The sequence below is a fragment of the Thermobia domestica genome, chromosome 5 (assembly GCF_964235325.1).
Source record: "Thermobia domestica chromosome 5, izTheDome1.hap1.1, whole genome shotgun sequence".
Classification (NCBI taxonomy): domain Eukaryota; kingdom Metazoa; phylum Arthropoda; class Insecta; order Zygentoma; family Lepismatidae; genus Thermobia; species Thermobia domestica.
In genome coordinates this window covers 237,628,191-237,648,632 of record NC_137458.1, presented here as the reverse complement: position 1 = coordinate 237,648,632, position 20,442 = coordinate 237,628,191, and the positions used below count along the sequence as shown (strand labels likewise).

The window sequence follows — 20,442 nt, the reverse complement described above, 5'->3', positions numbered from 1 at the left end:
TTGCACCAATAGGCGTTTTAGATTGTTGTGTGATTTCTCCTAACAATGACCCATATACTACGTGTAATAACTATTTTTGTATGGTAGGAAGAGTTTCTTTCTTTCTTTTTTCTTGTAGCAAAAATAACTTACTGTATCATTGAACCTAGGGAATATTATTAGTATTTCTTTCTTAAATACGGACACCAAATTTCCCGTAATAATTATAATATATGAGCCTCACGTATGATTGTAAATGTATACTTTTAACACACATTCTGCCTACTTCGTGATATACCTACTCATGTTACATGATTACGTTGAGTTTAGTACTGTATAGTAAAATGTCTTGAGTAATTATGCTGCTTACTTTTGTTGTGCTATAATACTCAGGAGGTTGAAAAGCATTTTGAACAGGAAATTAAAAAATTACTATCGCCTCCATATGTATTGTGTGTCAAGCTTGTAGTCCTTTTTGAAACTTTAACGACAAGTAAAGAGACTTTCGCATTATTTTCAAATTGTAGTTTGATTCATTCTAATAGCACCATTGATAGCTGAAATATCTCTAAAATATCTGTTCATTGCAGCTACCGGGACTACATATTCTATACAAGATCTCTGAAATAGAAATATTTATGAGGTAGATGTATTTTCTTCAGGGTATTTAATTCTGCATATCTTCCTTGTAGTAATATATCTGCAGTTGGTAGAAAAGGAAACGAGCTGCACTAATTTTTGAATAGTTTCAATAACAGACTTTTTCTGTTATTGTTCAGAGGCACTACGTATTGCCTTGGATCTTTTTTTATGTTTACGTAGAGTGAAATAAATTTTTGATTAGAAAAGAAGAGCTTTTCGCTATTCCAGAACAATTAAGTAGTTTTTTTTTTTTTTTTTTTTTTCAACAAAAGAATTCGGACTAAAGCATGTCTGTAAATATTGAGAAATTCGCACAAATAGCATGCATTCTTTCCTTATATAAGGCAATTTGATAAGATAATTATATTTGAGATCACTGTATATCGAAATGCATGTTCACATATTTGCTTTTCACCCTCCTTTGTTTTGTAATCCGATTATTGTATTTGCTGTTAATCGCTACATCTGTTGCCATGTTAGTGAATGTTTTATACAGTAAATAGCTTACGACGAAAAAGCATTGATATAATCGCAGTTATCTATTTACACTTAATATTTCAGCTTCACATGGTCTTTGTACTATTTTATTCGCTGTGGAGAACACGAACTTTTCCTTTGGACTGCTTTATAATGACATAACATATAGTTAATGAAAAGATGTCCAGATTTCAATATATAGGGCATAATTTGCTTAACTTTAAATCAACATTATATTCACTATACCAATGCTACTTCTCAACGTTACGTTTATAAGTGTTCCGTTAACATTATTAACGTAACGATAAGAAATCCAAGATAGATTATATTATAAGTTATCCGATCGATTTTCAGAATGTACTTATCTATGCCAAGTCATACAACTACCATTGGCTTGTGTTCTATATAGCCACTAACATTATGGACTATCCCTGACATCGCAATTTCCACAACAAATTACATTGAAGCAAACGCATAATAATTCTAATATCCTATTCCTCTTTGCAGATTTTCTATAGGCCTAGTGAGAGCATGTTAAGACGTCGTTTTTTATAGTTCAAATGCGTAGTAATCAATTTAGTTGGCATCAAACCTTTTTTATGTCATGGAAGGGAATAACATGGATTCTACTTTCCTCCATGTCATAATAAAACTGGAGTGATATGTAGTATGACTGGGACGCTTTCCCTAAACGGATCCGCAAATGGTTGTTGTTGGCTTTGTAGAAGTGAGGGATGTATTTTCGATAGATTGGGATCATAAGTAGGCAGCGTTCACCTTCACATTTTTGTCTGCCTTGACATATGTCAACTTCCCCTTGTAACCGTACTCGGCAACAGTCATGAATTCCTGCGGAAATCTTTCTCTGCACTGGTGGTAACACTTATTACATTCCTTGCAAGATGTGTTAAGATACTTAATTGTCCCAATGTTACCGTTACGCATGAGATAAATGTGACAACCTCCTTCCGTTTCGACCCCAACTGCAAGTGTTTTTCGTACAGTTTGATGCTGATTTTCTTACCTTCAGCAAAGTAGCACGGGAGGAGGTTGTAAACCCGGCTTTTATATATGCAACGCAGTCCAAAACGGTGACCAATGAGGTAACTAACAATCATCTGCACTAGATGCTCATATCACGCTGAGTGGTGAATTATTCTTGCCTACAAGTCGACGAATTTACGAAGCACCTGAGGCAATAGTTTCAGTAGTGATCTTGGATGAGCCCCTTTTGTTGTTGAGTGTTCTGCATGGGTCTTATTTGTGTATGCCTGTCCACGATATCTTAGCTTCTTTGGTGCGAGTGGGACACTAGGCCGGAAAAATATCAAAAGCTTTTTCAGGCCAACCACCCTGAGCGAGATTTTTCTCATTCACTCCAGGCAAATGCTCATAATGGTCCCAAGCCGATTCTTTTCTTCTTCCTCAATTCACCACGTAGTGTGATCGCCGAGTAATCCAGGCTCTGTCCATAAGAGCTGTAGAAAAGTCGGGGATGACAGCAGATCTCTTCAGAACCTGTTAGAGGGTGATCAATTAATGAAAAAAATCGAAGGTAACACTTCCGCAACCGGGGCCTTCATTGTGAAATTCAATATTCAAAATGGCGCCCGCGCGCAAGCACCAAATTATATTTGAACTGAAATATCTTCTCACAGAAACAAGTTAGAAACTTCGTTTTTGTACCAAATTAAAGATAATTGATAGTAGAAGTAAGAAAACTGGATATATTGTTTACATGTTGCCGCCATATTTAAAATAACGGTTATTTGAGCCAAAAATTAGTTTTTCTCGTTTCTCTTTTTTCATTTCATGACAAATAACTATGAAGTTATTAAAAATATGAAAACGCAGCCCAAACTGATTAAAGGAACATATTCTTAGCTTTCTATCGTTACCAATATCTTTAGTAGATCTTAAAAATGACGGAGCTATTTAAATTTAAGTGGCGCAGGGTGTAGCGTTTTTTGGACTGTTTAATAAATTACCGGAAAAACACTCACTACGCGCAAAACTTTCAAAGCTATTACTTTTCAACAAATTAAAATAGTCCATTCATTTTATCGATAAATTAAAGGTAATAGGTTGCTGTGTCGTAGGAAGTGAAATAATGTTATTGCATTTGTCAAATATTATTATTAACATGTTTGTTCATATAATATGTAGCTAATGTAATTATTATATTGTTTTATTTTGCAGACTTTGATATCATGAGAATTTACTTCAATTTGATGGTAATATCATGTGTACTTGTGAGAGCTAGTAATGTTTAACTAAGGTTTTCTACAGTTTCAAAATTTGCTTTATATATGACTTTATATATGACAAACGAATATATGACTTTAGATGTGCTTTAGAGAATATTTACATATTTCTTTTCAGAGCATAATGTAAAATTACTGACACCCAACATGAAACACTCATGTAATTTTTGGAACATTTGAAGAGGTAGTGATAGATATAACAGGAGTTGCACCATTCTCAAGCAGTAATTCACTCAGACAGATTTCAAAGACTTTAAATTTTGCTTTTGTGCAGAGGTAGTCTTAAGACATCTTGAATTTCAATTTTGTTTTCCGAGAAAGCCAAAAATCTCCCCATTTGCACCGGCCGGAATGTGTACATGACAGATTAGTTAGTAGTATAGGTGAGGCGGTTACCCTTTGCTCTCTTTCCACATTTTATGACCAATTTGATTAGATAGTCACATAAAATCCCTGCGGGTGCGAGTTTAAACATTGCTGCAGCTCCTGATGAATACATCAAACAGATCAGCAAATGTTTGTGAACCTTTCACTCGAGTTTTACGAAGTTAGTTCATAACATCAGCAATAATTTCTGTATTCATTGATGAATGTCCTTCGAAAACGTACTCAGACGGTCCCAACAGCTTTCGCAAGTAGACTAAGTAGACTACTTTATTTGCTTGACAAAACTGTGTAAGTTCTCGTCTGTGAATGGTCTTCGACAACGAAGTTGTTTTGTAGAAAAATCGCTCGTTTCGGAATGCCACATAAGCTTCATGGCTACGTGTCAGGTAATTCAGGATTTTTCTGCATTAGAATCTGGTACAACTTAATGCGACATGAAATGGTACAACTTCTAAGGACTGTGAACTTTGTACGGATTTCCCTGCGCTCCATAAAATTCTACCATTCTGCTAAGAGTTACGAACTTCATCAAGTACATTGCCAAAGAACTCATGGTCTGTTTGTGATATACCAAGAATCTGACTGAAGATTTGGCATGTCGAAAGAACTTCGTGGTACGACAGTACCCACTCCGTTATATAATTCTTTCTGTGCATCTGACACATAATTCCTTCCGATGATTTCTTAGATCTATTTATAATCTGTTCAAGTATTATATCAACTCCAACTGCGCTAAATACATTGTTCGTTCTTCTGACTACGAAGTGACCATTCATGAACTGAGCATTAATTTCCGGGTGTTGAGTCTCCAAATTTCTAATTTGTTTAAGATAGAGGGACGTGCACCACAGGAAATTGATTCGATTGAGTGCCACGAATACCGGAAGCAACTGCTGTACAATATACAGATGCAGCAGCCAGTATCCTTCTCGGTCAGCTCTTATAAGGCTTTTTAGCAGAAATAAAAAATGTAAAAACTGTTCAAGGCAGTAGCACTGTTCTGAGATTGAACTGAATTTCTCTAAAAAGTTCTGCAAAGCTTCGATATTTCATCTGAATTAATGACCAACTCCACGAACTGATAAGAGCACGTTAAGCTTGTCTTTCTTTCATAATAGTCATAGTGTCAACGAACTGCTGGATGACAGACGTATAATATTCACCTTCTTCTTCCAGGAAATCCTTCCCTTTAGCATAAACACATCTGCAATCATAAACATACCTCTCACTGCTCTAACGTAGACAGTTCCCTTTAGAATACTCTCGGTTACTTTGGACCCAAAAATTTTCTATGAAAAGAGACTCCAAACCACTACCAGAAATGTACTTTCCTGTACAGACAAGAAGGTCATGTGGAGTGATCCTAGCATGAGGACAATGTTTGAAAATTCATTGCTCCTAAGTTGAATTTCGGCAGCAATGTGATACACCCCTTCGTCACATACTACAGACATTGAAGATTCGTTTAAGTGTATAAGTAGGCTCTGGAAGTTTTATTTCATTGCTGAGTATATTCCGTTACTGGATAAGGTAGTACTGGAAGAAAGCCAACTTGTTTCTTGGAAACATCTGAATCCGTTATTTTCACATTCACAGTACCCCGCGTTAGGGTGGATTCTTTAGTTTCTAACTTGTATGCAGCATGCATTATGTCTTGAGTAAACTCCTTCTGACGCAGATTATCGATGTCCAAATCATACAGTTCCGGAGAAATTGTCAGCGTGTTTTGAAGCGATCTAGATTGTACCTTCCTTTCTTATTTCTTCAGTTACTTAGATGGAAGCAAGCATCGAAGATGACTGGAGGTCTTGCTAATACCGACTTCGACAATTTCGGTTTCGATGAGACTTCTGTTGGCAATTCCTGGAAAAGCACCATGACTGTATCGTGGCTATCATGGATTCCTGACAGAGTAGCCTCTTCACGGTCGAAATTGTCCATAGCTCCTAGCGTGAAACTATCACCCTGAAAGTGGCTTGAAATAGACAAGGTGGAGGAACAGGTCTTTAGTGTATATTGTGCAAGGTTGCTTCGTGCTTGTATATTATCTTTATAGCCAACTAACACACCTAATTTATTCAGTTGAGATCAGTTGTCTGATTTTGCATTTTTCATGAATTGAATGTGCCACCATCAAATGCATGGGGGTTGCTTTCCTATATTATAGAATAAAGTGTGGAAGATTGATTTCAATAGATTCTGAAAATTTAGATTTTGTTGGTCTTAAAATTCTTCAAGATCATTTTCATTGTCTTCGTCAGTGATATGTAGATCTTCGCTTGCGTCCCAGATATGATGTTCAGCTTGACCACTTGTAGCACTTCTGCTAGAAATCCAAAAGAGGTTGAGGAATTCTAGTTGCTGGCAGGACTTATGAAGTTGCTGACTGTTTCCAAATTCTTCTTCAATACCGAAATCTGTGTGAAGGAGAGCCGTTCGTACTTCTTTCGCTGCACTCGTATGTATGTTAATCGATCTCAGTTTGTCATCTACTTCTTCGGCACTAAATAATGAGTTGAAACCTAGAATCGGTTTAGTTCTTTTCGAAGGCTTCGATAACCTTACTTTTTCTCCAAAGCTTAACTTCGTTGTTATTAAAAGTCAGTTCACTGTTTCCATTAATGAAGTCTCGAATTTCCGACAATGTCAATCCACACCCTCATCCAATACTTTCTCCATAATTGGCACACTTTATTAAGCATTGCACTTTTATTAGTTTTCTTAGACTCGGTAGTTGTGCTATCTGATTTCTGAGAATATTTATTGAACTTCAGAAGATAGTGCTCAAGACAGGCCTTATGATAATAAAGATTTGCACCGAAAACAGGTAATTCATCCTCCAAGTCACAAGTTCTCGTAAATTCTTCATCTTTAAAGAACATGGTTGCGGATAAAAATGTAGTTGCACGGTTTGATTCACATATTCTGTACTTTTGTTTAATTCCGTTGTGTTTCTCTTTCCCACATACCACACATAAAACGTTTCTTGCTTTCTTGTTTGAAGCTGGTGATTGTCAAACTGGAATATCTACTCTCATTCTCTTTGTCATTGGCTCAGATTGATATTTCATTGAACGTTGATAAAGCTCCTCAGTTTCACTACATTCTCTTTTCTTTTTCTTCCGTAACAACACATTCTTGTTTGAATATAACATATAGAATGCGCCATTACAATGATACACAAATTCTGCACCTCGCTGAAGATCCTTAAGTCTTTTCAGAACACGATCCTTGCGAATTTCAGCCGCAGCTTTAACATCTTCTCTCCCTCCGAAAGACGACATTGTTTTATCTGAAGATTTGTCACATTTCTGACAAATGATGCAGGCATTTACGTCTAATACGGATGCAGAGGAAGAGGTGTTCCGTGATAGGTAGATGTTAAACGGGTTTTCTATAGTCATTGTCTAGGATATTGGAGAAAACTATGGATTTTTATTATTCCACTGCACACATTAGAGTCTGCAACATTAGCTACATATTATATGAACAAACATGTTAATAATAATATTTGACAAATGCAATAACATTATTATGTCACTTCCTACGACACAGCAACCTATTACCTTTAATTTATCGATAAAATGAATGGACTATTTTAATTTGTTGAAAAGTAATAGCTTTGAAAGTTTTGCGCGTAGTGAGTGTTTTTCCGGTAATTTATTAAACAGTCCAAAAAACGCTACACCCTGCGCCACTTAAATTTAAATAGCTCCGTCATTTTTAAGATCTACTAAAGATATCGGTAACGATAGAAAGCTAAGAATATGTTCCTTTAATCAGTTTGGGCTGCGTTTTCATATTTTTAATAACTTCATAGTTATTTGTCATGAAATGAAAAAAGAGAAACGAGAAAAACTAATTTTTGGCTCAAATAACCGTTATTTTAAATATGGCGGCAACATGTAAACAATATATCCAGTTTTCTTACTTCTACTATCCATTATCTTTAATTTGGTACAAAAACGAAGTTTCTAACTTGTTTCTGTGAGAAGATATTTCAGTTCAAACATAATTTGGTGCTTGCGCGCGGGCGCCATTTTGAATATTGAATTTCACAATGAAGGCCCCGGTTGCGGAAGTGTTACCTTCGATTTTTTTCATTAATTGATCACCCTCTAACAGGTTCTGAAGAGATCTGCTGTCATCCCCGACTTTTCTACAGCTCTTATGGACAGAGCCTAGACTAGAGGGACGTCTTCCCTCATGCATGACGAGCTTACATGGCCTTAGCTGCCGAAAACCCTGAAATATAATTCCTAATTCTATTATCGTAACTGTGGTTCCTTCGGTGATTAAAGTATTTTCACAACACAGTCACTATTTAGTCGTGTGAAAAATCTTCGTGTAAAGAGCCATGATATATCCTTCCTTATAAGGGTTTACTTTCAGAGGCTTTTCGTAAGTACCAACACGATAACGATGTAGATATTTTATGTTTTTGGTACAACCACAGATGTGATAGCAACGTTATCAAATCGATAAGATGTAAACCGATCATCCTTCGATAGGAGTGTACCTGTTTAATATATGACTGTCTCGTGTAATCCCGATCTGTTCGCATTCGTTCAGTGTTTCCTTAAAATCATGTTGTCTTTCGAATATTGATTAACTTACGTCAAAGTAGTATATCTTGTATTTACGCTATAGGTTTTCCAAATGAAAAATGCATTCTTAATCGTAAGTCAGTCATCCCTTTTTTCTGGATTCTGATAGAATCTGGAATAATCGAAAATTATTCGAACGTTTGCGAAGAGAAGTTTACAAAATTGCTGCACATACGCAATCAGAAATTACTTTAGAAGAGGTTAGTTGAATATACCTAAATTTACTCACTTAGGAATGTTCCTCAGTCAGTATTTTCTCTTAATATTTCAAATGTAACGCACGAACATTCATTCTTAGAAACATACAATGGCTTAAGTCCTTTTCTTCTATACGATTTTTTTTTGGGGGGGGGTCTCTCAACAGTGGTAATTTACGAATATTACGTAAATTTTATCGATACTTATGGTCTCCTATCTTTCCCAATATCTTGCAGATTGCTCGTATTATTTTAGTATATAACAGTATACAGAGTGTTTCAAAACAATACGACAACGTTTGAGAGGTGATTTCTGACATCAAGATAAGACAAAAAGCATAGTCCAACCTGAGTGCAGAAACTCTTTCTTCCGCCTCTATGACCAGCCGATTGTCGGTTAAATTCAAAAACAACCATAACTCGAGAACAAAATGTCCAATCGAAGTCTGATAAAATGGAATGTACATTATTTTAATCGTAGATTCCAGTAATGCACAATTCGATGTCCAGGGATGGCGCAAGGACAAACCCAAAATAAACTGAAGAATTCCTGTAGTATTTTACGTCTACCGAGGAAAATTAACTACGATATTTCAACGAACAAAAGTGGCAGCACTTCGTGCAAATTAGAAAAAACATTGTTAGAATTCGAAGAAAGGAAAGAGAGACACATATTTGATTGATAGGCGAACAGAGGAAGAACTGAAATAATACGAAGTCTATAATGTTTAACTTTTATGCCTTCTAGGCTAATGAAGAAAAGAGATTACTTCATGGTTATGTTAGTAGATTATACGACTTTGGCATGGGATTCCCGGCTGAGCTCATGTTGTTCGGGTTCCGCGTTAAACCGTAGCTCCATGTCTCGTATAACCTCACTAGCAGAAAAGATGCCGAATGCAAGTTCGATTCAATAATGGAGACAGATAAAAGCTAATTATTGGAAAAGAATTCGTAAAATGAGAATGTATGAGAAAACAACAATCCCGAGAAAACTCACGGATATGGTGTTTTCCAACACGAATCTCTATGGTCTGGGATCAAACGAGGTTCCCCTCCATAACAGAATTGAGCGCTCTATCTAAGCCACCATGCCCCCACTTTGAAGGAAGAACTATCATTTTGATAGGTGTACCGGTCTATAAATACTATGTGTAGTAAACTAATGTACAAAATGCATAGACTGTCAGGATGTGGGATTCGTCGAGTTTCCTTCGTCCGGAAACTGTAAGTTTTTTGTAAGTCAGTATTCTTAACTGGTAGGCTGCTTCTCTCCGTGGGTTGCCGGGAAACACGGTGGTTCAGTGGTAGAGTGCTTGCCTCTTGTGTGTATGGTCCCTGGTTCGATCCCCGACCAAGTAAGTTTGTGGAACAATATCGTCTCCGTGAATTTTCTCGAGGTACTCTTGTTTCCTGTCACACTCTCATTCCGCTAGTTATTTCATCATCATTCACTTGCCTTAATTGTCGTTTCCCTTAGCCTAAAGGGTGTAATCGTGAAACGTTATACCGAAATATTAAATTTCATTTTCTCGAGATTGTTGACACTTTGTCGGTAGGTCACCGTTAAGATGCGTTGTATTATCGTTGCTATTATTGATTTTAAGTTTAGCATCCCTTTGAGCAGCGAGGCTGTATGAGATGTGGTTTTACAGGTTATGTGGGGTCCGAACCACATGAGCTTTCGCTTAAAATCGAACCCGGGTCTCCTACGGTAAAGATGCATACACTAATCACTTAGCCACGAGGAAGTTGTGCTATTTGTAAGAAAGATAGAGTCGTATGGGCTTGCAAATGATTGAGAACTACTGTTTTAGGTTGATTGTTCAAGGTATGAATAGAGTATGGAAGACATCAAGTAGATTCGACTTGTGAACTTTTTAACATTATTAGTCGTATTATGGATAACAAAATAGTTGTCAGTTTTCTATTGATGGTAGGACGGGGAAAATAATTCCACGATGACTAAGTAAAGAAGCTCATAACCAGATAGCAAAAGCATGTAGTAGCAGGGTAATGCGTCGAAAAATGGCACGATTAACTTCAATTCATGTCTGATAAGGTCTAGATATTAATATGTGAGGATATTTATTGGGCACCCTTCATATTAGCCTATTTCTCATTACGATTTAGCATGCATTTCAAGATCATTTCTACAAGGTTTACGTAGTAAACAATAGTGAACTAAGTTGAATATCTTGCTTCATTGAGTCGTAACTATTTCTCAACCTGTGAAAAGTATTTTATATTCGGAAGATATTGATACAAGAACTCGCCGAAAGATTCTTGACAATGACGACGCGTTCTAATTTCTTGTGTGGGAACAAGCAGAGGGATAGAAAAATTTTGGAAGACAGAAAATTTTTATATATCTGAAGAGAGTAATTTGATATACAATATGTCTGCGGATCTGGCGTGACCACCGGAGGAGGACGCTCACAGTTCTATTTCTTCCTGATGTCACGGATTTTTAACTTTTATATAGTTTAGAGCATCACAGACGTATTAGGGCATGGAAAGTGGAAGAGCACAGCGAACGAAACGTGTCTATGAAACTTCTACTAGGGGAATGGTATACGAGTAAGACGAAAAGAGATGGTCCGGTAACATATGTAATAGAGAAAGAAGGTCGTATGATAAGAAATCCAATAGTGAATTAGTCCCGGAATGTAAACACACTAAGGATATATTCTAAAATTTAAAAAAAAAAAAAAAGAGAGAGAGAGAGAAATTAAAGTAGTAAATTGTTTCTAAAATTCAAGTCATTCTTAATAATTGCGCTTACGAAAGCTGGTTCCCATGCATCATACATATTTCAATATTTTCCATAAATGATAAGTCATACACTCCAAGAATGTGTTTATTGGAGAGTCAGTTCTTCCTCCGAGAGTTTATTTTGCGCTGAGACAAAGTAGATCAATCCAACGTGTGTATTTCTCCTTTTTGTGAATTTTAGCAGTGTTCTAACTTGAACAAGGTATTATGATTTTTGTTCGTTGGAGTAATGTACTTGATTCTAGACAATTTTTCGTAATCAACTTTTGACAAAAGAATTCTTCAGTTTCATTGGGAGTCACCCGTGCACCAAATCGAATTGTGTAATGGAAGCTACGACTAAAAATAGTTGACTTCCTCTTTTACCCGACTTCGATCCGACATTTCGTTTTCGAGTTATGACTGCTTTTATATTATTCCCACAAATTTACGGTTGATCGTAGCGCCGAAACGAAGCATTTCTGCAACCAAGTTGGTCTATCCTTTTTGTCTTATCTTGGTTTCAGGAATCACCTCCCAAACGTTATCGATGTTGTTTTGAAGCACCCGATATATATAATATCCCTCTTAGAAATTTATATCAATGAAAGTGTAATAATAAAAATACAGAAATTATTCTACTTTTAGCATAAGTTTTGAAACACCCTGCCCCCACAGAATACACTAAAAACCCAGCTTGAAGTGGGTATTAGCCAGGCCTGTATTTAGATAAGTGCTATTCTGTGCTCGCGCACAGGGCGGCAGAATTTAGGGGGCGGCAAAATTTTGGATTTTTTTTTTAAGATTCACAATAAAGTAATATTTAAAACTGGCAACAAACAGAGCCCCGCGCAAGCACGAGAAAATATATTAATGTGTTTAATTCGTTCTAATTACAGTAGTTACTAATTAGCTAGCTTCTCTGATAATTTTTAAAAATTCATCTTCTCCCACCCCCACCCCAAGAAATGAACTTGAACGTCATGACATCTCATACCGTTAAATTCTGCGACCTCGAAAACTATGAATTCAACACTAATATTTGTCGTTTTCGATTGCTTTTAAAATCTCGCCCCCTCATTGGGGAGCTTAGTATAACCTTGAAGTTGAATTGAATTAAAACTGTCACTATTCATCTTAGCGACCCCAAAAATTATAAATTCAACTCTAATATTGGTCGTTTCTGATTATTTTTAAAATGCTCCCATGTTATTCTTATGGGAACTTTGCACCCCCATATCTCAGCTCAGGTGTAACTTAAGAACCTGGAACAGGTAATTTGGATCATTTTTCTGAGAGCACTAAAATATATTAAAATTTCATGTTTACATCTGTTATGGTTCACGATTTGAAAAGCGCTACAGACAGACAGCTTATTGTACAGGGTGTCCAATATACAATGCAACCCGGAGTTTGGGATAGTAGAACTTTTGAACCTGAAGCGAAATACAAATAATGGTTATACCAAAATGAAACGTTGTTCATGCATATATTTTTAAACTAGGAAGCAACGATTGAAGTACATTAGGAACCACACAGTGTTGCCAGATTTAACCATTTTTTTTAACATGTAAATTGACTCATAACTCATACGTATGGATGTTCTGTTATTAATTTTCAGTTTGTTTAGTTGGAGTACCTTGGAAACTATAGAGCAAAATAATAATAATAATAATAAAATAATAATAATAATAAATAATTTTCACCGATAACTAATCAGATGAGGCCTCTGTAAGGGGGAACTAGGAAAATCGCAGTTTTCATGAATTAACACTCTGAATTGGCAACTCTGCTGATGTTTCAGTGCATCAAAAGTTGTGTTAAGTATCTGTCTACATTATACAATTCCTAAAAAGAACGAAGAAGAAACTTTAAAATTACCATGAAAAAATTTTACTTACATGCACCCAGCAACGCTGCTATTCTTTCTATGGGGCCACTTAAAGCAAGAGGTATACAAGAACAATCCTCGAACTATACAAGACTTGGAAACGAATAATCGCAGTATCATTGAGAACATTAACACTTCTACTCTTCGTAAAGTTGCTGCCAACATGGTGAAACGTGTGTACCTGTGTTTGAATCAAAACAGAGGGTACTTCCAGCATCTGTTGTACAGCTGACAACTCATTGCGTGGTAGTAGCAGTGTTGCCGGGTGCATATAAGTAACAGTTTTATCATGATAATTTCAAAGTTTCTTTTTCGTTCTTTTCAGGAATTGCATAATGTAGACAGACCCTTAACACACCTTTTGATGCACTGGAACATCAGCAAAGTTGCCAATTCAGAGTGTTAATTCATGAAAACTACGATTTTGCTAGCTCCTCCTTACAGCGGCCTTATCCGATTAGTTATCGGTTAAAATGAAACATTCCTTTTTCTGCTCTATAGTTTCCAAACTACTCCAACTAAACAAACTGAAAATTAATGACAAAACATCAATACGTATGAGTTGTCAGTTTACATGTTTTGCCGAAAAAAAAAAAAAGATTTACACCTTTGGTTACATCTGGCAACATTGTGTGGTTTCTAGTGTACTTCAATCGTTGCTTCCTAGTTTAAAAATATTTTTTTGGTATAAACATTATTTGTGTATCGCTTCAGGTTCAAAAGTTCTATTATCCCAAACTCCGGGTTGCATTGTATATTGGACACCCTGTATTATAATTAATATAGATACTATTAAACCGTTACTGACGGTGAATAATGTAAACAATTATTTTTCTTAATAGTTATCACCAATAATTATTGGTGTCTCACAGTGGCATCCACTAATGGATGTCAGCCAATCCCAGCTTCACAGGAGAAAACAGTTTCTTTGCAAATACTTTGGGAAGATTTTTTTTCTTTTTATTTGGGTAATCTAACGTGAGAAAACACATGCAGGAAAATTTTTTTTTTGCAAATACTTTAAGTTTTTTAATATTCAAGTAACCTAAAACGTGAGGAAAGAAAATACATACAGGAGAAAAAAGTTTATTTGCAAATACTTTGGAAAGAGTTTCTCTTATTCGTTCGAGTAGCCGAGTAGCTTAAAACATATGTAAGAATCCCCACGCATTATGTAAACTAATATTTTTTTTTTTTTTTTTACATATAAAGTCTTATAAAATGTTTTTACTAAACTTACTATAATCTTTAATTATGTGATAAGTTCAAAATAAACAATGCCTAAATTTTTTTATTCCATATTTTACTATTACAGTGACAAGAGTAAATATTTAAGAAATTCAACCATAATCCAAGTGAAACTATAAAATATAAAAATGACATAATGGTTGATTCAGAATTACTAGAATACATTTTCTCCGGACACGAATGAATTACATGCCAGTATTGATAGAATGTGTCCCCAATGGATGAGTGGTTAAGCTCGTTGCCTTGTAATCAAGGGGTCCCGTGTTCGATTCCCGGTGAGGACACAAGTGGTTCGGATTCCAAGTTAAGCTGTAGGTCCCGGCCTTAGTACGTGATCATCATCCCATGGAAGGCAATGGCAAACTACAATGGGTACACCCTGCCGAGGGATCTTCGGGTCAAACACCTACCTTCGGGCGGAAAAACTACATCATAATCGTCATTGAGAGAATTAGGCCATTTAAAATTACGTTGTAACTTTTGTAACTTACAATACATAAACTGCTGCTCAACAAGAGATGTATGTTTGCAAAATCACGGCTTGCTTCCTTGTTTGAGACATAAGTTTGTGCGGGATGGGGGGCGGGAAATTAAGAGCACAGGGGCTCACAATATATAAATACGGGTCTGGTATTAACTATCTTTCAAAAGTCATTTCAAACTGGTCAAATGTTTTTCCGACCTCGAAAACTATGAATTCGATTCAAATCTCAGTCACTTTTGACATTTTTTTTCACTGCACCCCTCCCCTCCTGTTTGCCGATCGGTTTTAACTTGACTTAAGCTGCATTTGGAGCGTTCCTGTTCATTCCAGCGACCCGAAAACTGTAGATTGCATACTAATATTAATTGTTTTGCATTATTTTTAATGTCACTCCTTTTACTCCTTGAAGTTTGTTACTCCCACAGTATTTTCCCAGATTAAAAGTCGTATGTCTACCAAGTTTGATTAAAATTGTTCCAGACATTCCGAAGGTACGCTAGAATATGTATTCATACACAAGTATTCAAATATATGTAAATGTGCCAACGACACCTTCGACGTTGTTCCTGTAAATTCCCAATCCAGCAGACATGTCCGTTCACGCCCAAACGTGGAATTAAATGTAATCATGATTGTAATCTTATACCTTGACGGACTGAAACTGGATTGGACACTAATTTGTCATTTGAGGCATTTTATTTTTCACCCGTTGTCATCCCCCATGCCAATGGGAGCTAAACTTGGACTTAAACGCTATCGGGAGTGTAATTATTAATCTTAGTGGCATCGAGAACTGTGGATTCGACACTGATATCTGCTTTACTTTTACAAGTCAGCCCTTTGCCACCACCCTAGGAGAGCTAATGGGGTTAAACGTAATTTAAATTGTATAGAGAGTGTCGATAATGAACTTAGCTACATCGAAAACTATGGATTCGATACTAATATCGGTCGTTTTTTATTATTTTTTTTCATGTGACCATTCTCCTCCCCAAGGGTACTGATGGGGGCTGAACTTAGATTTAAACGGCATCAGGAGTGTCGCTATTCATCTCAGAGACCCCGAAATATGGTCGCCTTAATATGGTCGTTTTTGATCATTTATATTACCACCTTTTTGATCATTTCTTATATTACCCCCTACTCTACTCTCCTTAGGTGTGCCAGGGGAACTGCCACCAATCAACTTAGGGACCCCGAAAACCATGTATTCGGTACTAATATCAGCCATTTTCAATTATTTTTGCGTATCAATTTCAGATCCCTTCCCGGTGAACTTGAACTTAAGTGACATCTGAATTATTTACTCTTGGTCTAAGCGACCCCGAAAACTATGAATTCGACATTAATATCTGTCTTTTTTTTTTTTTTTTTTTTAATCATTTTTATGTCCCCCACTCCCCCTAGGAGTGCAAAGGAGATCTTGCCCCAATTGGAGGCTGAACGTGGACTTAAATGGCATCAGAATTGCTACCAGTAAACTTAGCGACGCTGAAAATTAATGATTTCATATAATTACAATAAACAAAAAAACAATTTGACGTGGCTACATTGTGTACACTGTGATTTAAATTAGTTGTATGTTGAGTGATTATGACGACGTTCCAATAAAGTAGAATTAATTGAAAAGAAAACTTAATAAATAAATAATAAAGAAGTTTGTGCACGAACATTAGGACATATATACATATATTGTTGTGTACTAAAATATTAAAAGCAACAACTTAATGGGAAAGGTAGGCGACCATAAACATTGATAAAATTTACGCAATATTCATAATTTACCATTGTTGAGACACACACACAAAAAATGTGAAGATCGTGTAGTAAAAAAGGACTTAAGCCATTGTGTACCTCTGAGGATGAGTGTCCGTACCGTATGTCACACGCGAAATATGGGAGGAGAGATCGGCTGAAGAATATAACGAGGTGAGTAAATTTAAGTATTAGAGTGTGTTTCATATACTAAATAAGTAGTTGAATATTCTTTTTATCAGACGTGCAACATTTTGTCAACGAAAGAATGGCGTACTCTTGTACATGGAAAATAATACAGTTAGTTTAATGTTTGGAACTGTTTACAAGTAAAGCATAACGTTGTATGGTCTTGTTACTTTAACTGGTATTTGCGGTTCTGTGTATATTTTTTTTTTTCTTCATACTTGTTGGCAACTTTAAAGCTAAAATGATCTTTTCTTTTGCTTCTGTATTTTAACATGATTGTAGAAGTTTCGAAACAAAAAGAGGGCCTCATATAAGGTCCAAATAATTTATGAGGCTTTTCATTTTTTCTCTTTCTTTTTCCAGTATATTGTGTAATTTCCCCTTTAATTGCTTTGGTTCTTCCTATTACCATGTATTTTTGAAGAATGTAATTTGTGGTCCTTCCTTCGCAAAGGTTTTGCTGTTTGCCGAAGGAACTCGGTTTACTCGTGACAAGCATGAAGCCAGCATGAAATTTGCTCGTGAGAAAGGCTTGAAGGAGCTGAAGCACCACCTCGTCCCTAGGACCAAGGGTTTTTGCCATTGCGTGCCCTTTATCAAAGGAAGTTTCGGAGGCATTTATGATACTCAGATTGGTTTCAAAGAGTAAGTTTCGTTCTGGTAAGAAGTGTGTTCATTTATCAGTATTGTATGTAAAATTAGCTATAAAGCATGAATACTCTCGACTTACCTAGTAACCTTGAACACACTGACAATAGGTATGAACTATAATAGCATGTGAAGACACCATACTTCGATGCATTTTTACTTTATTTAATGCTATTTCGTTAGATAAGTGGTCTTGTAAGTTGTTTATATATGAATTCGTTCTTCCAGGCTTTGTGAATTTAAGGCCTATATTTAAGATATAACTTTGCTGGGGCTAAGGAGAGCCTCTAACTTATTGCCTGTTTCGGAAATCGAATTCCGAACGTCCTGACTACAAGCTTGTTTTTATTATTATTATTATTATTATTATTATTATTATTATTATTATTATTATTATTATTATTATTATTATTATTATTATTATTATTATTATTAAGATTGATGTCGAAACAGTTACATGATTATGTTAATTGTACTCCGTACTTTTCTGTTGGTTAATAAAGACTCATTAATATGTATTCGCGATATGAAAGGGAAAAAGGTTAGACACAAAAGGAAAGGGCCTGATATAACGATCAGGTGAAAAGCTTGAAATAATAAGCACAAAAAGAACTAATTATAAGATGCACTGTAAAGGAGAAAATAATGTTTTGGTTGTGGAATCCAGTGCTATTTCCTGTAAAAAGTTTACAAAAACGGGGGAATGAGGGGGAAATATGAAGAAATAAAGCTAAAAGCACTGGGTGCTCTTCTTAAGGTCGAGAGCTAAAGTTTTTGTGGATATTAGGGAAGCTTCTTCACGTTCTTCGTTTTATCTAACAAAAGAAAAATCTTTTTAGTAATTTTTTCTAAACTTTTGTTAGTAAGGCAATAACACTAAATTACGCTTCAAGAAAAAATCCTTTGTAGTTAATTTTGTGAAACATTGTTTTTGAGTTCTTTACGGTTGTTATTGTTTCCTTTTTAGTCTATTCAGTATTTTTAATTGCGGTGTACAAGCAATATTCTCTTCCTTCGTATAACGATAAGAAAAGTGCTTAAAGTTATTGATATGAAATAAGTCGTTTGCGAGCAACCAAACTTATGTAAGGTTTGGGTTATACAGAGGTTGTTCAGCCTACGTTTGGCCGATTTAGTTTCTTCCCCCTCCCAGGCAGAATGGACTCACCCGACCTGGCTCGTGGCGTCCTGCAGTGTTGTGCAGTGGCTTCCTGGGAACGGAGTTGTTTTTCCGCGCGGACGACAATAACTCACAAAACAGGACCATTGCTGTGAGTGTTGTGTTAAATTTGTTTCCAAGTGTGTGGGTTTCCGCTCTGTGACTAAAATGCCGCCCAAACTAAGCCGGTTTTGGGAAAGCTATGTTGCGGCTCTTTATGACGCCCACTTTAGTGTTTCTGTCATTAGAAAACAGTGCAAGAAGAATGGTTGCAACATCAGTTTAAGTGGAATAAAAAATGTTATTAAAAGTACAAGGGCAACAAAGCTCCACCATTTGGATCACCAACGAAGTTGCCTAGGAAGCGGGAATGCACCAAGTTCACCTCCACCATGCAGAGGAAACTTCGCAAAATGGCAATGCAAGAAAATCCGCCAACACAAAAGTGTATGGCTAATCGTCTTGACGTGTCTTTGAAGACTGTGAGCCGAACGTTACACCATCAACTCAAGCTGGAAAAAGTCATGAAAGCTCGCGGATGCCCATCTTCTCACGGATGCCCACCAAAAGGAACGAAAGTGTAACGCCCGGAAGCTGTACGAACGGCATCTGGCAAAACAAAGGTGGATGCACGTCGTAACGCTCGATGAAGCATGGATTTACCTTTCCGACTGCGGCAAACCGAAAGTCATCATGTACCGACAGAAAAGCGCCAAGAACTTCAGAAGATAGGTCTGTGTCTGTAAAGAATCCTTCCCAAAAGGGTTCATGGTCGTTACTGGCTACTGTTACCGAGGTAAACTGAAGATTCGTAGGGTGACGAAGAACTGCAAAATAAATTCGCAGTATTTTCAGGAGCAGATCATGCGGCCGATCTACGAGCATGAGATTCGAACAATGTACGGAAATGACGCAATCTGGTGCGCAGTCACAAGGACAAGATCTCATCCCATACCTCACGATCGTCCCTCGCATTCTACAGGGAGATGGAGGAGGCAAGTGGTATACAGGTGATACCTTTCAATGAGGTACCTGTTAAGTCTCCAGATGCAAGTCCTATGGACTATTGTGGATTTAAATTGCTGAAGCGGGCTTTGAGAAAATGGCGTGTGACAACTGTGGAAGGACTTTGGGAAGCTGTGCAAAGGGAATGGGACAATATTCCTCTCCCAGTTCTTCAGAGAAGTCTATTATAGTGGAAATTACGCTGTCGGGCTACTGTTAGGAACCAAGGGAAACACATCAAGCACTTACGGACCTGACGCCATGGGTTCTTCTAAATTTTTAGGTAAGTCTAAATTGACCAAATGTAGACTGAACAACCTCTGTACAAGGCGCAGACGTTCGATATTTCTTTTCAAAACAATTAGTTTTAGTAACGTTACAGTAACTTAGAATGTAAATTATGTGAAAATGCCGTTTTAACATTGTAAATTATGTGAAAGGCATCAGGTTTACATATGTATACAAAATTTTAAAGCTTTAGTTTGGAAGTGTGAGTAATATACGAGCAAGATTTGACTCAAATAAAGAACGTAACCTAAACGAGCAACAAATCCGATATATATCAGACTAGATTGTGCCTAATTACAATAAGATTGTCTTAATAATAATAATTAATAATAATAATAATAATAATAATAATCCTTATTACAAATGGAAAATATCTTAGTCTGTGAGTATCACGTATTCCTAATAGTTAATCCTCGCTGCTTCACTACGTGCATTTCTGCCTATGCAGCGGAACAGCGAGTGTTAACT

The 20,442-nt window shown here is 36.4% G+C and overlaps 1 protein-coding gene across 3 annotated transcripts in view; it reads left to right on the top strand.

Annotated features, from left to right (window-relative positions):
- The window catches only part of LOC145686471 (1-acyl-sn-glycerol-3-phosphate acyltransferase gamma-like), a 219,903-nt gene that overhangs the window by 177,083 nt on the left and 22,378 nt on the right, over nucleotides 1-20,442 (top strand). For all 3 annotated transcript variants that reach the window (XM_081759814.1, XM_081759813.1, XM_081759812.1), the window contains exon 5: nucleotides 17,329-17,519. In XM_081759814.1, coding sequence (XP_081615940.1) covers nucleotides 17,329-17,519 — 191 coding nt within the window. The remainder of the gene's footprint in view (nucleotides 1-17,328; nucleotides 17,520-20,442) is intronic.